Source organism: Strix uralensis, chromosome 1, assembly GCF_047716275.1.
Source record: "Strix uralensis isolate ZFMK-TIS-50842 chromosome 1, bStrUra1, whole genome shotgun sequence".
Taxonomy (NCBI): domain Eukaryota; kingdom Metazoa; phylum Chordata; class Aves; order Strigiformes; family Strigidae; genus Strix; species Strix uralensis.
In genome coordinates this window covers 1,380,948-1,398,365 of record NC_133972.1, presented here as the reverse complement: position 1 = coordinate 1,398,365, position 17,418 = coordinate 1,380,948, and the positions used below count along the sequence as shown (strand labels likewise).

The following is a 17,418-nucleotide window of genomic DNA, read 5'->3' as shown; positions in this document are numbered from 1 at the left end:
GAGAAATCCATCATATCTTTTTCTCTTTATATACACAGTAATTTGCCTCTTCAACGGCATAAAAATTAAATCCAGCTGGAATGGCTTTTTAATTAAAATCATACTTTGCTTATCAGAGTGAGAATGTTTAACAGATTACAAAAGAAATGTGGAAACCTCTGGCATTCTGTCTCCCATTCTCCAGCCAGGCTGTGCAGCAAACTCGCTCTGCTAAACCATGTGTAACCCTTTGGAGACTGCCCCACATGAGCTCTCCTCACCCCATTTATGCACCAGAAAATGTCATTTAGAACATATAGAGTCTCTATAAAAAGATACATACAAAAGCTCGGTCTCTCTGGCTGAACCTGCTGGAGTTCACTCTTGTTTTAATTTGCTGACTCCTGGAAATTCCCTATGGAAGCAAAGAATCCTATACATTTAATTTCAACTCCTTGGCTGTGCTGTCATTTATCTTCATAGACAACTGAAAGGTTTCCCACTGTCTTGAAAGTGGCCTAAGGCCAAAACCTGAAACCATACACCTGACCCATTCCTAGCAGATACACCCCTTCATCCCACTTCAATGATTAAGGACCTCTTTTTTTCCCCAAACCCTATCATCCAATCTTGTTGCCAGAGTCCTCTTATTTTGCCAGAGACCTCTCCACATGGTGACAACAAAAGGCATGGGTCATGATATGGGCAATGGTGGGTCACACAAGCTGTGCCACCCACCCACCTTGAGGTGTTACCTGAGGAACATCTCATGTGCCACAGCCTCTGGACCATGGGGAGGACTGCTGTTGCCTGTGCCACATTCGGGTTTCAGCCTTCCAGCGTTGCTCCCGTAACAATTTTCATGAGCACTAATCTCGCAGTCAGATCCTCAGACAACATGGCACAGCAATATTAACATCAGCAAAACTAAGCTGATGTATTCTAGCTGAGGATGGTAACTGCAGGGTAGGATTTTCCCAAGCACACCTATTAGTTAAATTCCTAGGGCCAAATGAATATGTGACTGAGTGCCTACATGCTTTTATCTTTCTGTTTTCAGTGCCAGCTCCTGCTAGGGAAGGGGATGCTGAGGCAGATGCTAGAACAGAGGTCTTGAATCCATGCTGTTTGCAATGACGCTGTGGGGCCTTCCATCAGAATAGCACTGTCACAGGAGCTCAGCAGCATTTTCCCTACAAACAGAAAGGAGATCAGGTGCTACTTCAGTTGGGAAAGTTACTTTATTTTTAGCTCCAGTAAGACCATTGCAGCCACAAGGTGCTGGATTCCAGAATCCAAAATAACTATCTCCTGGAAAAACCCAAGAACAGACACGTTGATCTCTAAGTGTCGCCCACATAATGAAGAAAATGTGGTTTTACCCTTGCAGCTCCTCCTGCCATCTCCCTCCTGACGCCCAGATGTGCTGGTTTTTTGTGGGAAAACATAACTTGGAGGTAACCAACTGATACACTTTACAGGAGACACCAAAACCCTGATCTCGTTGGTCAGGACTTTCTTAGATTCTTAAATACCTTTAAACTCTAGACTTAGCCCAATACTAGATTTCCAGGCCTGGAAATTTTCTTCCCCCATTAAATCTGCTGCTGTTGAAGTGAGTTAGAAATCCCCAGATTCCAAGACTGAATATGCTTCAGACTAATAGTTGTGACTGAAAAGCTTTCAAAACAAACTATTACACTATCTGATCTGTGATCTAAAATAAAGGTCATTATCCCTCCTCTGAGTGTGTCAGTCTTCCAACCTACAAATCAAGAAAGGGGTATTTCTCTCCCTCCCAGAAATGGCTGTGCCATCATTTACAGGTGTGGCACATTCTGGCCATTTTCTGGCCTGAAAAAGAAAATTTAAAAACAATTCATAAAAAGCAAGGTTTTTTTCTTTATTCACTCTTCTGTCAAGAAAAATAACTCAGAACTTGTGAACTTTTTTAGTTGCTTGATGAGAGGAAGAAAGGGGAAAGCTTCTCTATTTTCTCTCCCCCATCAATCAAGAATTAAAATCCCCAAAGATAAGTGTCTCCCTCACCCCCGCAACTTTACAAGCAAAAAACCCCCACCTTCCTGAAAATATTCCTTTGTTTCCTTAACAAAAATATTTTTTGATAAGGAAAATACATTTGGAAGACAAACAGTCAGCAAGGTCTAAAGTGATCAGTCAAGGTTCTTTATATCTTGGCCTTAAGATTAATGAAATCTCATTTCACAGTAACCACACACCCCACACTCAGAGGTCAGCTGCAGCTACTAATTGGGTGAGCTGTGCAGAAGTATAATGATTTCCCCACTGTAGACCTCACTGTCAGTGTACAATATCGATTTTAAATTTCTTTCCCTCTCACCCAATCGCTCACCCCTTGTAAGCAGCTCATGTCCATGTGCGTGTGCAGTTGGAGAGGGTTGACCGCATCTTTTCTGGAGAGAGGCACCATTTTTAAACTTGCTGTTGTTATTTTAATACAGTGTGAAGGATGTGAGAGAGACTCCTATTGATCATATGAAAGCAATAAAAAATATTAATACCCCCCTCTCTCCTGTCTGAAACAAAACATTTACAAGGAACAGACCTCATCTGCTCTGTGAAGCACCGTGCTGGGACTGTCAACCCAACCCCTGACTGAACACTGAGAATATCGCCAGGGTCATACCAATGAAAGCTTTTCCCTGTCTCTGCTTCCTAACAAAACACTTCTTTCTCTTCATGGCTGTGATCTCCATGCCAGCCTGTATGATGACACTGTTGGCTGGCACAGGAAGGCCCAAGTCCCCTGTGGATGGATCCCTTGAAACAAGGGGTAACAGTGGGAGAGAGCAGTGACCCCTGCCATACGCAGAGCAAAGTCCTCCAGTTAGCTCTGAGCTTCCCACTACAGGAATATGTCCTGCAGCTTGGCCAAATGCACCCACATATACCTTCAAAAAAAAAAAAAAAAGGGGGGGGGGGGGAAGATTGTCAAGAGAGACATCAGTGGGACGTTCCCACTGGAGAACTGTCAAAGCTGCAATACTGACGGGACTATATGAAATCCTAGAGAGATCCTGCCCATCTCTCAACAAACCAATAGCTTTTCAAGATGATCTGTTTCCATCTCCTACTCTCACCAGTCTCAAAGCCAAACATGGATGTGTCTCCAAGTCTGGCCAACCTGCTGTTCCTGCATTGACAGGTAGATCCATACTGCAATAATACCTTGCTCCTGCTAGACGTGGTTTTGCCTTGCTAAGCTTTTCTTAAGCAGGAAGACAAGCACTGCATTGTGAACAGTATCACACCAATTGCTCCCCCTGCAATAACTGAATAACATACACATCATATAGGAAGGTTCCTTCTGAGGCAGTCCCTGTGACAGACAACACATCCCTTTCAGAAATGGGCCAACCTCCATCACAAAAGAAGTTGGCTTGCTGGCACTCAGGGCTGCTCTTGGCAGGCTGTTCTCACATCTTGCTTCCCTCGATGCTACAAACCTTCCCACACCCAGCCAGCTTCACTCCCATCCAGCATACAAGCATCCTGCACCAGCACTAGCCCTTTACTTTAGTAGATGTTTCCATTCCCCAACATTACCACAAGCGCACACGTAGGGGGTAACTGCATCATCCGCACAACATTGATTTGCAAGGCTAATCTAGTGAAACGCTAACTACAAAGTCTTTATGATGTGGGCAGACAACAGTGAAAAGAAATAAGTGAAGGGCAGGTAAAGGAAGTCTCTTTTTCTCATTTCCAGACTGGGTTTTAGGCATTCAGCCACAAGACAGACTCTAGCAGAACATTCATGTACAGAGCCTGGAACTGAACTAAGAGCTTCTCAGCTTCATCCTCTGCCTGTTGTCCCTCTCCAGCTGCAGCTGAATTTACTGGTTCATCTCCTTCTACTCATGGTTAGCCCACTGGATGCTGCTTCTTGTTAGGCTACTCTGCAAGGGAAATAAGCATTTATTTTTAGGTGCATTGTACTCCGACTGGTTGGGCTCTCTTCCCAGGGCTGCCATATATATTTAATACTTATTTCCAGAGCTGACAGCCCAGGAAGCTTGAGTGGTGAACTGGCACAGAAGAAGTAATAACAAAGTAGAGGGGCACCAACCTGCCAAGATTTTAATACCTCTTCTAGAGACAGAGACTTGACTTTTCAGAAGTCCCATAGTGGGGAAGAAAGCAAGCTTGAATCAAAGACACAGTTGCTGTTTGATTATGATGATGATGATTTCAGTATTTGCAATAACAAATTCAGTCAGATCTGCAGCAGAGAGGAACATGAGGAGAAATACACTATTAGAGCAATATGTGGAAAAAAAAACATGCTGGAAAAAGGCAATACAGGAGAGGCAACTGCACCTAGGCTGTTCAGCATTGTGAGCAAGGGCTGTCCCTAGGAGTGCTACAGCTATGGGATGCTTCTACACAGCGACGATCCAAGTGGGATCAGCAGAGCCAGCGATGAACCCACACAAGAGATTCAGCCCAAGTGTGTGATCATTCCACAGTGAATCTACCCAAAGGCTATGGTTCCTAACCCCTTTGCAGCTGGAGTTGATTGTTCATACTGCCCTCACATTTCTCTCGCCCATTGCTCCCAGCTGCCCTTCCACACAGCACCATAACCACCTCCTCTCCCTCACCCCAGCCCTCACCGTATCCCCAGGCAAATACCATGATGGGATTACAGGTCCCTGGTGGGTCCCTGAGGCCTCCACCACAGCTTGCAACAGACACTTGCACTCTCTTCTCTTCTGCATCTCTTTTTCCAAAGAGTAAATACAGTACTGTCTAGCATGTTAAGTGTCTTTCCTTTAGAAAACTGCAACCTTTCCTCAGCCCTTTACTTCACTATTCTTCCACAACTGAATTTAGTGTTTCAATAAACCCTGCCTTTGTTTTATCTCCCTGTAACAACAGCATGTAGCAAAAAGATTTGAACAGACAACAAAAGCTTCAGCTTTATAGCTAGGTTTAAAAATATTACCAGATGCTTACTGGTCCCTTCTGACATTTCTGAGGCTCAGGTCAAGTAGACCCAAGGCAGCAAGCTCCAACTTTTAATTCCTTTTCCATCTACAAAACCATCAGGGTTTGGCTAATACAGTTTAACCACCAGAGCTGTCTGACTCCGGGAACAGCTTCTTAGTCAAAGGAGCACAGCAAAAAAGTGAACCTTAAAAAGCTGAAGGTAAATAACCATATGAATACAATAGGAGTCCTATGTTGGCAGAGACCTCAAGGAGACATAAAGGTAGTTCCAGCCTTATATTCCCAAGCTTGTAAGATCCAAATAAAAACAATAGTCAAGGTCAAAGGCACAAATACTCACACCAACATTAGAAGTGTCTTTCTCACGGTGTGTAAATTTAATTACAGTGTAAATCACGCACTTCCAGCACAACAGCCACCGACAGACATCCAACCTAGCATCTCCAAAAGAACTAGGGACCAAGATGAATGGATCTCTAAAAGTAACATCTCACACCACAGTTTTATTAAGTGGCATTGTAGCCATGATCGACTACTGATATACAGGACATATTTTTTTTTTTATTAGACTGACTAGTACAGCTAGAGATAGAAAAGATTTAAAAGCTTTTGAAGCTCTTTAACTCAGGAAACTTCAGGCTATTCATAGGTCTGAAATAACTGTTTTGAGTTTAGTCAAGTTTGTTAATTACAGAAAAAAAGAGTAATTAGCGCCTGCAGAGCAGACAAATCACTTAGCCAGGGAAGAGCTGGTAGGCCCATCAGACCTTGTAGGACAGCAGGGGTGGGTGAGAGTTATCACCTGTGACAGCAAGAAATTAGCAGGTGGTGAGATGTGAAGAAAGCTGTGTCATGTCATAAAAAAAATCAACGCCTACACTGAGTTTGAGGTTTTTAATGCCCAGCAGAACCATGAATTTGTAAGCTTGGCTTTTGCAGACACATTGTAGGTCTATAAGACAGAAGGATAACAGCAATGCTTTTGCAATTAGCCACTCTCTCCAACCTTCACACTTTTCTTTCATGCTGTCCCACTGATAAACATCTTCGGGCTACACCCAGAACAAATGCTATTCAGCTTTGTTTCTCTTTCAGACCTCAGGAAGTATTGCTATGCCTGAAAGTATGTATTTTTATTTTACATTTATAAATATATATACATACATTTCAGTTGTTCCAGTATAAGCTGTTATTTCTCTTGACAAACCTTGCCTCATCTGCGTTGTACACAAATGGCCTGAAGATAAGCCTTTGTCATGCTATTTGCTGAAACATGCATGACTTGCCAGGGGAGGGAGGAGAGAGTGGCACAAGGAGGAACAAAGTTTAATTTTGCTGAAAATGGTGCTGCAAAAGAAGTTGTGTGGAGAGGATGAAAGAACAAGAACTCCTGCACCCAAAAACCACAGCCTATGCCCCAACTGCAAAGCACCGGCTTCAGCAGGAGAAATAAGCTTTGCACAGAGAAACTTTGCAAAAAGGAAACTGTACAAGAGTCAGCGAGTAGAGCAAAACAGAAGGGGTGGGAAAATTCTTTGAGAGGAACCATTGCAGCACTGGAATTAAGTGCATGGCACAGCTGAGACCCACACTACTCTATGGCTGTGTTTAATGTCATTCCCCCAAAAAACCAAGCAGCCTGGCAGTTGACACTTGAGCATGTCAGTAATTCTTCATGTAGTGTTTGGCCTCCTTTTAGTGACCTGTGAAGCTGGTAACTCTCAGCAGCAGCATTTTCCTCTGCCTTTGAGTATGTCAAGCAAAAAGAAAACCTGGTTCTATTAAAAAAAAAAAAGCTAGAAAAGCCCAATTATGCTTAAGAGCCAGGATGAAAATGAAAAATAACCAACAGGTGGATAGAGACACTGCAGGAAACAAGTGGCTTGTTTTAGTGTTGGCTCTTTTGCACTTGCACCTTGGTTTGAAATGACCCTGGGGCAATAGGAAAACGCTGTGACCTCCCCAGGGAAGGACATCCAAAGAGGTTCCCTGCCAGCGGAAGGCTGGCAGAGGGGCTCCATCACCCCTCCCTGTAGCTCCCAGCACATGGCAAGACTCAGCAAGGAGAAGAAAGCAGCCACATCCCTTTGCATTCCTTGCTGAATCGTCCCAAATTACTAGCCCCAAATTACAGGGAAAAAAGCAGCCAAGAAATCCTGGGCACAGCTCAGGACTGAGCCCAATCACTTACGGCCAGGAGGATGAAATGGCTTTAGCAGCAGGATGCATGCAACCACATCAGCTAGCGCTGCTGCAGCTCCATGGCTGAGCAGTTTTCCTTTGAGCAAGGGCTGAATGGTCCTGGGGAGGATCTCACTCACTCCCTCGTTCTGCAAGAAAGCACATCTGCCAGAGCAGTGGGGTTTAATGTCTGCTCAGCAAACTCCTGAGGGCTGTGAAAGGTAAAAAAAAAAGCAAGTACACATGTCCCACATAGTCATGAATGGGATGAACATTCTAAGGGGGTTCACCCCTCCCCTGATAAATAGCTAGGGGTCTGTAATGGGAAAGAAGCTATAAAAAATAATCAGTACATTCACTTAAAATAGGAACTCAATCTTGCTACGGCAAAATAAAGGTAGAAGAGGTATAATCTCCAGCAGGATTTGGATTCTGGCTGTTTCCAAGTGAGTGCATAAAAATAATGAGTGTCAGCACTGAAGCAGCTTTTCATTTTGTTGCAAATGTACAGAGTTGTTATGGGTTTGGGTTTTTTGGGGGGCGGGGGGGGGGGGTGGTGTAGGCATCACATTCACTATATTTAATTTTGTTTCCTTTTTGCCTTGCAAAGGGATGTGTTCCTTAAAGTTTGAACTGCAGCAGTCTGGCCACTTAGGAAAGGTGAAATAAACACCGCTTTTCAGTAATGAATAAAGCAGGCTGCAGGGAAAAGCTCAGTGGGAGCAGGTTTTCTTCTTGTTTCATTCTTACACACCACAAGAGAAACCTGGTGAGGGATTCAGCTTGCGGCTTAAGATCTCTAAATGTAGGTGCCTACCTGAGGACTGAACTACCACTGTAGTCAATAAGCATTCAAAAAGGTGCATAACAGAGGCACATGGTGTCCTTTGAGGTAACTTTATTTTCTGTGTTCACAGCATCCACACAGGGCTGGCAGATAACACGGCATCTGCAGGGGGTTTGCTCTTCAGAAAGGAATGATGTGGGACAACGGGATATTTTCCTGCATCTCAAATGGCCTGAGGTGCCTGAGAGTGAGGAGCCGAATGGAACCTGACAACACTGCTGACCACAATGAGAGCTCTGACCATCTGGGTCACACGGAGACACCTACACAGAAATGCCGAAACGTAGGTGTCCTAATCTGCAAGGTGAATCCCACCCCAAGGTCACCTGCAAGGAAGCTCAGACTGGTTAGCTGTGATAGACAGTGACATTTATAAAAGGCCCTGGAGACATTTGGTGCTCAGGTGTTGGCTGTGATGTTACAGATCACCAGGTATTAATTGTAACAGCTGTTAAACACAGAATCAAGGTTGGAGCCTCAAAAGAAACATCATTTTAAAAGACACCCAATAGATTTCAGCTTTACAAAGGAGACACAAAGTATTGATATCTTCCCCTCCAGACAAGAATTGTATTTAAATAGATTTTTTTTTCCCTTCCCGCTTGATGAGAAGCAATTTCACAGGGATGAAGATTAAAAAAATGTGGAGCTCATAGTCAACTTCCCAACTGCCAGGAGTAGGGGCATCCCTGAGCCTGCTGCAAAAGCAAGAAGGGGATCACGGGGATGATGGCTCAGCAAACAGAGTTGGGGTCTCTGTATTCAGTTCCTTTGGTCTCTTCTGGACTTTAAATCAATGCAGCCAAGGCGTGACATCCAGAAGGGTTTATCAAAGCAGCATCACCAAGTCTGTTGTCCAGCCCACTAATGAAATGCATCAGAAAATAATCCCGATTTGGTTCTGAATTAGAAAATAATCCCAATTCAGTTCTAACACTTGAATTTAAATGCAAACACCAGAAGTGTAAATCTCCATCTCCCAGAAGTGAAAACAACGAAATGGATGGTTAGTGTCTGCCCTGGGGGTGAGAAATCTACCTTATGTGACCAAGTGAGAAGCTAAAGGCTGCAAACATCCACTGTTTCAGTTGACTGGAAAAGTGACTTTGTTAATGTAAAGTACATCTCTAAAATTCATGAACAGCTCAGAAACTAAAATAGGTCTTTAAATCCTGGAAATACTAGATATATATAAGTTAGTGCTGTAGATAAAATCTGGCACAATAAACCACCAGTAAAGCAGCACTAATGTATGTTTTCCAGCCTTAAGCAACCCACAACACATATTCCTGCACACAAAAATGTCCCTAAATTCACTTTATAAACCAACCATATAAAAATTACTGAACTGAGTTCTGATGTCACCTAACGCTAACTTCATACCAGGGCTGCACTGACTTCAGGGCACCACATCTGCCTTGCATCCGCAGGACTGACAGACGTGTGGGGGAAAGAATATCAGAGGCAAGGACTGTAACAGCAAAGAAATATCACACCTGCTTCCTCCTCTTAACCTCACCCGCTCGATTCCATCAGGTCAAGCCATGTTCACATAGGCTATTTATATTTGTGCAGATTGGCAATTATTAAACATAAGCGCTCTTGCTATTATAGCTGTTCCCTCATTAGGGTTTATGCATGAGGCTAAAGCAGTTTAAACATGATTTGTAGCAAAGCTAATAGGCAGTAGATGCTTCTAATAAAGCTGAAGTTTCAGGACAGAAAATCTCAGTACTTTATTAATGACATCCTTATCAGAAGGAAACTTTGCACTTTTATTTACATCTCCAGAAGCTTTACGTTTTCTAAAACCCCAGTGCTGAAGAAGTCTGGTATCATCCCATTCAACAAACAAAACGGTGGTATAATGATACAAGGAGCATCCAGCAACCGGTGGCTTTGGTGAGCCCATCTTCTCAAACCTTCCCCAGGGCACTTTGAGTACTAATGAATGAACTCTCCCTGCCTTACAGGTCTTCTAATGTGAAAGGTGAAGCTTGTGCTCGGAGAAATGAAACATCCCAGAGAAATCTCTGGTGGTCAGGCAAGCAAGCTGCAAGTTGCTCCAAAAGGGAATGGTGACAAAAAGACAGCTCAGCTGGTGAACAGCCTTCCCCAGCCATGCACAGGGCCTCCCTGCCATGGTGTTAGCTGTGTGAGCTCTGGATGGAGGCCAGTCTGATGTTGGCATCACTTCCCTGCACTTCCCACACCCTGAATCGAAGGGTCTGATTTTTCTTCCAGTGCAATCCTCTGGGATCTCATTTTTCAGCGGCAAAGACATCTCCCTTCTTGGCTTGGTTCCCACCCAAATGAAGCTGTAAGAACTCATGACTTCTGGAAAACACCTGGGAGCATGGAAGGGAGGGAGCAGTGAAATTGCAAGCTCTCAGCACTCATTGAAGGAAACCCTGCCTAGCTGCACAGGGCAAGAGGGCAAAACACTGCTACAGCACAGGCAGGCTTAGCAAGTCTGATGGAGGGAGCAGGAGCTTCTGACCTGCCTGCCTGTCCATGCTCTCCATCCTACCTGCTCAGCCAGAACTCCAACCCCATCCTGCTCTGGGGTCTCCAGGCATCTCTGACCCAGTTTGTCTATGTTTCTGTCCCATGAAAGGATTTTTCTTGGTTGCATTTGGTTCTTAAGAAAGATTTTCCTCTTCTTTCCAATATGGAAGAGAGGAAGTTGATGAGACCAGAGAATGGAGCTATATTTAATCGCACCATCTTTCCCAGGCATTGGAAAACCACATATCCATTTCCACTGAGCCAGCGTGATGCAGCAGCAATCCCATTCACAACAGTGAAATGACACTGCCACACTTGTGCTGACTTGGTCTGAGGGCAGGACATCACCTACTGTGTTCATAAAACCAAGCAAAGCCCTGCTCCTCATCAAAGCTTGAGTAACAGTTTTTATTTCACACACATGATTCGACTCCTTTCCTGAACTTGAGCCACAGATGCCAAGCAGAGTGTGACAAATCTCCAAGTGCACTCAGGTCTGACTTTAAAAAAATCACCTCATCTTGGGTCTCATTGATCCACAGTCTCTGGTGCCCTTCCTGAGACTGCCAATAAATGGGACACAGTGCTGAACAGGGAGATATCCTTCCTGTCCCTCTTCCCTCTCCTCTCCAACAAAGATTTGTGTCTACAAGCTAGCCCAAATACCAGGTAACTTCCCAGTCCTACCAGACTAAGTCAGCATATGATGTGGCAAGTGGAAGATTGATTTTGACAAGGACATGAACCTGCTCGAGCAGGTCCAGAGGAGGCCACGAAGATGCTTGGGGGGCTGGAGCACCTCCCCTGTGAGGACAGGCTGAGAGAGTTGGGGGTGTTCAGCTGGAGAAGAGAAGGCTCCGGGGAGACCTTAGAGCGGCCTCCCAGTACTTAAAGGGGGTACAGGAAAGGTGGGGAGGGACTCTTGATCAGGGGTGTAGGGATAGGACGAGGGGTAACAGTTTTAAACTGACAGAGGGGAGATTTACATTAGCTATAAGGAAGAAATTCTTCCCTGTGAGGGTGGTGAGGCCCTGGCACAGGTTGCCCAGAGCAGCTGTAGCTGCCCCCTCCCTGGAAGGGTTCAAGGCCAGGTTGGACGGGGCTTTGGGCAACCTGGGCTAGTGAAAGGTGTCCCTGCCCGTGGCAGGGGGTTGGACTGAATGATCTTTAAGGTCCCTTCCAACCCAAACCATTCTATTCTAAGATACCAGCCTTTCCAGTTGTTTCTGCTGTAGACCATCTGGTAAAGCAAAAAAGCCTTTTTCTGCGCCCCCCCCCAATCATAGAAATTCTGTATGTTTCCCATTTCCAAGGCAGCCTCAGGAGAGCTAAAACACCCTCTTTTATGACATAGGTCCCATCACTTAGTCATGTCCCAGTTGGCCATTTGCAAAATGTGCAGAGCACCTCCCTACTTTGCATCCACCAGCTACCACAATCCCTCCTTGGATATTGAAGTGAGAAGAGACAAATACCACTCAGCAAAGTCACGCCACTATGAAACAATGAAAACAAGAACAAAATGTCATGGCAGCCTCACAAGTCAGCAGCAGACAGGCTTAGCACAAAACACAGCACACCCTACTTTGCATTTTTATCTGGTGCAGCCCTCTGGCTGTCACACCACTGATATTATACGGGAAGGGGTTTGAACCGGGATATTTTTAAAGCACTGTAAAAAAGGAGGAAATATACATAACACACAAATTCACAAGCCAAGCAGCTTTCTCTGTCCATGGTCCCATCTGCCTCCCGATGCGGAAAACACCCCGATGGGCTCATCTCCTTTCACCATACATCAGAATTCCCATCCTGTCTGGTTCTCCAGAGTTTTCCAGCTGGAGACAGAGCTCTCCACTGCAGGGAGGGTGTTATAATTATGGTGTGAATTCCCCTGCTGACATGCTGGTGGGCTGAAGCAACACACTGTTGGAAACAGCCTTAAATATTCCACATAGGATTTTTTTTCCTCAGATACTGTGATTTTGCCTATTTTGCTCTTTTGCCTTGTTATGCCCTAAATAAGAGCTTCTAAAATATGTGTGCTGCCGAAATTATGTACTCTGAAAACTCAACATTATAGAGAGGCAATGAGACTTTCTGAGCTACACAGATACAGGGTTGGGCAACTGGTTCTCCCAGATGGCTTTATTTAAAGTCAGTCATGCACTTATACATGTATAAATTTAATAAATCGTACACCCAGTAACACACTGAGGTTTTGTGGCAAGGCCTTTGATAAACACAAGTCATCACTGCTAAAGGATCTTTGTGTTGGATGCAAGAATTAGGCTACAGGATTCTAACGAGTACCTTACCTCTTTGACAAAAACATTGATTATTTTGGTTTAAATGTATTTATTTAACTTCTCAGTCAATAACAGCATGAAAGAGATGCAGATATGGCTGAAGTGTTTGTCCTGTGAGTTTAAATTTAACTGATTTTTTTACAATGACCCTGTTTCCAGCATTTACACTAGGACTGCTAAATGATCAGATCCAAGTTTTTTATTCCTTTACATCATGCTTCATGTCTGGAGCAGAACAAAACTTGAAGAAAAGCACAAATTATACCAGCTGGACAGATCTGGCTAATTCAACAAGCTTGCAGTTTGAAGGCATGTGGAATCTACCAACTGCTTCGCGTTATCCACATCTCATTTACTAGACACACACTGGAAAAAAATAGTCCAATTTGTAGCTCTCCAGGCCAGATTATTTTAGTTACACCCCTAAAAAGGCAAACCGATCCACTAGAACCTAATAGGGATTATTCTGGATTTACACCATGCCCCCTCCCAACTTTAGCATTTTTCTTCAGAACGTTAAAAGCTGACCATTACAGGAGGCAGGTCTCTGGTGAGCACGGTCTGATGAACTACAGCAAATGAGATTTGCCCAGTTTCCTTTTTTCCACATTTGTAGATCATGAGAGGCTGAGGTGAAAGTTTATAACAGCAATTAGAAACCACATGGCTGCAACAGTTTTATAGCACTGAACTTCTTGATCGGCCAATCGTTGTCATTCAGAGTTTCTCCAAGGACATATCAATAAAAATTATCAAAGAAATTACAAGAAAAAAAATTCTGCTGAGGCATCGTAGGTCCCAGAGCCAGGTTGTTACAATTGCAGAGTTACTTTTGCTTTAAAAGTACAGAGTCACAGGTTCAAGCTGAGAAACAAAAACAACAGGGATTTTCTCTAGAATTGAGACATTTCATCGTTAGTCACCTTGCAGATCAGCACTGTTAAGGAGCATGGGAATCTCTTTAACCCACTAGTATGAACCAGGTCTCGGGAACATTAACACAATAAAAGAGTGAGAAAGCAACCAACGGTTATGCTAAACCAAGGGCAAGGAAGTGAGATAAAAGTATGAAAGAACAAGTTAATAAAAGGGTTGGAAAGGAACCGTTACAGGATTGCACCTAGGCTGTGCCTTGCCGTTGTCCCAGAGCTTCAGAGGTTTGTGCTTATTGATAACAACGATCAACCCAAGAGCACCAGGGTAAGGACTTGATCCTGCCACCACTTGCATGTTGAACTTCAGCAGACTACGTGACTTAACTCTCTGCTCAATCTGGCCCCAGAGGACCGCTTCATGCCAACAACGTTTAAAGAAATGGGATTTTTGCCATGGGCTTCAGTGGAAGCAGGAGTTGGAGCAGCTCCAGCAGCTGATGGGAGCGCTGCCCCCTTATTTCCCCAGCTCCAGCCCCAGACATGAGTTATTTTGGATCTTCCCTAAAGCAAAGTCTGTAGAATTCCAGGAACTAATTGATTGGTCATTCTTTTAATACTTTAATCCATTTTCCCAGCCTGTTCTTCCTCAAAGAAAGTCTTTGGCGATGCAGGTGCCTGAGTGGCTCATGGTGACAGCCAAAAAAATTGAAATAAATCCATTTGTCTCATTTCTTAAGGGACAACGGGAGAAGAGATACGAATGATGAAATGACAAATCTGGGTTACCTTCCACTCTCTGCGACACTGACTCGGCTTGCTGGGGATCAGAGCAGCTTTGAGTGAACCACTCACCAGCCGAGCAAAGCAAACAGAAGCGACTTGCAACCAAGTACCGATGCACAACCTAGTTCCTGTGGGCATCCTCACCCAACCCAGCAGGATACTGGTGAGGCAACCTCACCTTCCGAAGAGAGGAGACAAGTGTGGGAGATTAGAAGAAGGAGGGAAACTGAGCCACAGCCAGCATGCAATCTTCCCCCCACCCCAGCCTGCTGAATAAAAACGGTCTCGGGAGAAATCACACACAGCAAGCTGCAAGAACAAAGCTTCAGTGAAACATGCAGAAAGCTGTGTCTGCGCTGTTTGCGCACAGAATCAGCTTTTGCATGCGCCCACAGACACATCGCCAGGAGAAACAACCCCGTTTGCCAATTCCGCACCGTGCTACGAGCATCTGCGGCGGGGCAGGAAACAGCACTGCCCCAGCCAGGGCCCTGCGAGCCTCCAGAGGATAAGCAGAAGGGACACGGCAGCCACAAAACACATCTTTTGCTTCCAGGTTCTGCTCCTTCCTCAAACACTGCATCCACATCAGGTTTTAGCGTCAGAGAGCGGCGCTTGGTTGAACTTCTCGCGGGCAGTTGTTCTTCAGCAGAGGAAGATCCCACCCGAGAGCCCTCTGCCCCGCCGCTGAATCGCCTCTGGGAAATTTCACCCCCTTACCCCCAGTTTTTTTGGGGGGGAGCTTTGCCCGAAACCATCGAGCTCCTGAACAGAAACCAAAGCAAACCGAAAGCCAGGCTGCAAACCTGAATGACAACAGACCCAAGAGCCAGTCCTGAGATAAAACACTAAAACCCCAGAGGGAATTCCTCTAGCTCGAGGGATCCTCTCACTCTTGAAGAGGAAGCAAACCTCGAACAAAAAGAAAATTAAGTGACGGCTTCTAGATTATCGGGGGGGAAGGAACCCCAGCACAGCTACACCTGCCTCAAAGCAACAGCACTTTCAAAGTTGCCCAAAGTTTACCCGAGGCTAATCCCGGTAAATCCCGAGGGGAAGGAGCAGGCACGGGGGGAGAGCTCGACCCCGCCCCGCTCCGCCCCGCCAGGAGCACTCACCGCGGCGAGAAGGCAGCCGAGCAGCGGCACCACGACGCCCAGCACCGCGGACTCCATCCTGCCCGCGCCGCGGCAGCGCACACGCGGACAGGACAGGGCACGGCTGCGCGGCGCTGCGCTCCCGGCACCGGGCTGAGCGCATCCAGGGAGGGAGGGAGGCAGGAGGGAGGCAGGGAGCAGCGAGGGCTGGCCCGGCCCTGCCCCGCCCCTGCCCCGCCCCTGCCCCCGGCCACCTCCCTGCGCGGGGCGGGGCCGGCCTCGCCCCCCGCCCGCCCCCCGCCCCAGGTGCCTCGGGGGTGCTGCGCTTCGGCCCTTCGCCGTCACCCCTTTCCCCTCTCCGATGGCACCTATCTTCTCCCTCCCCCTCCCTGTTACCCATTTGTCTTTTCCCCTTCATTAATTTTCCCTTCTTTTGCCTCTTCCTCGTTTTTTCTCTTATCTTTTAATTGGTTTTCCTTCTTTCCCGTTCCTTTCTCCCTTTTTCCTCTTTGCCTTTGCCTTCACCCTTTTTTTCCTCTTTTCATTTTTTCCTTTCCCTTTTTCCATTCTTTCCCTTTTCCCATTCTTTCTTGTTTTCCATTATTGCCCTTTTCATCTCTTCCACCTTTTTTCCACCTTTCTCTCCTATTTCCCATGTTTCCTTTTCACTATTTTTCCCTTTCCTCCTGCTTCCTTTCTTTCCTTTGTTTCCCTGTTTCCATCTTTCTTTTTCCTTTTCCCCTTCTATCCCCCTTTTTATTTTTATTTTCCTTTCCCATTTTTCCCCCATTTTCCTCTTTTTACCCCTTTCCCACTTTTTATACCCCTTCACCCCTTCACCCTTCCTTTCCCTTTTCTGCTTCCCCCTTAACCCTTTTTTTTCTTTTTTCTTTCCTTTCCTTTTTACTTCCTTTGATAATTTCTCACCTTTTTTTTTTTTTTTTAATTTTATTTTATTTTTTAAAGCATTGCAATGGGGTGGAGAGAAACTAAGGCTGAGGAAATCAGCAAAGCTTGATTTTCCATTCTCACCCCCCAGCCAATGCAGTCACTATGGGATTCTTCCAGCTCCAGAGTGAGAAACTTGTAGCTCCACAGCCTACAGTGTAAAAGCATCTCACCGCTTTGGAGAGCCTGGGGCTCCCTGCTGGGTTCATTCATGAGAGATGCTGAGGAGGGTGATGGGCAATGGTCTTGTTAGGAGGAGTAGTAGTTAGAGGCACAGGAGATGGCCCGGTATTGCCCATGAGGTCTACAGGTGGGTTGGGTTGTGCTGGGAAAGTGACCCAGCGCTGCTGGGAAGGGGGAGGGTGGTTGGTACATTTGGCTTCCTCTGAAATAGCTGCTTAGGTTAGAAGGGGTTAGGTGGACTGAAGTTTGAAAATCCCAACCCAGTCCAGTGAATCTGTATGTCCTCTCTCTGTCCTTCTCCCCAGAAAAAGAGAGAAAAGTTCCAGGGTGCAGGTTAGTGACATGACATTTCTGGATTTCTCATTTTGGAAAATCAGATTGACCTGCATTTTTCATGCAAATGTGAAAATCCATCCCCTCTCCAGCACGATGTGGAGCATTTCATTTAATATTAAGGGCAATGCTCTTTTTAACTCAAGAGAAACTACAGGTATAGTCTTGCTTTAGCATGAAAACCCAAGTAAGTCCCATAAATAAAGGTGATAATGAGAAAAATTATATCCTCCTTGCAGTTCTTTTCTACCCAATCCTGCTAGATTTTCAAGCTCAAACAGATGGACAGATTTGTTGTCTTTTAAACCACCTGCCAAGGAGAGAAAACAAAATCCTTGTATTTGGGAGGCCCTGGAGACAGCTCCTTAATTCCAGTCTGT

The 17,418-nt window shown here is 45.3% G+C and overlaps 1 protein-coding gene across 2 annotated transcripts in view; it reads right to left on the bottom strand.

Annotated features, from left to right (window-relative positions):
* Positions 1-15,743, bottom strand: part of VIPR1 (vasoactive intestinal peptide receptor 1) — a 117,837-nt gene extending 102,094 nt beyond the window's left edge. For both annotated transcript variants that reach the window (XM_074861111.1, XM_074861204.1), the window contains exon 1: positions 15,596-15,743. In XM_074861111.1, coding sequence (XP_074717212.1) covers positions 15,596-15,652 — 57 coding nt within the window. In that variant the 5' untranslated portion in view covers positions 15,653-15,743. The remainder of the gene's footprint in view (positions 1-15,595) is intronic.
* Positions 15,744-17,418: the final 1,675 nt, after the last annotated feature.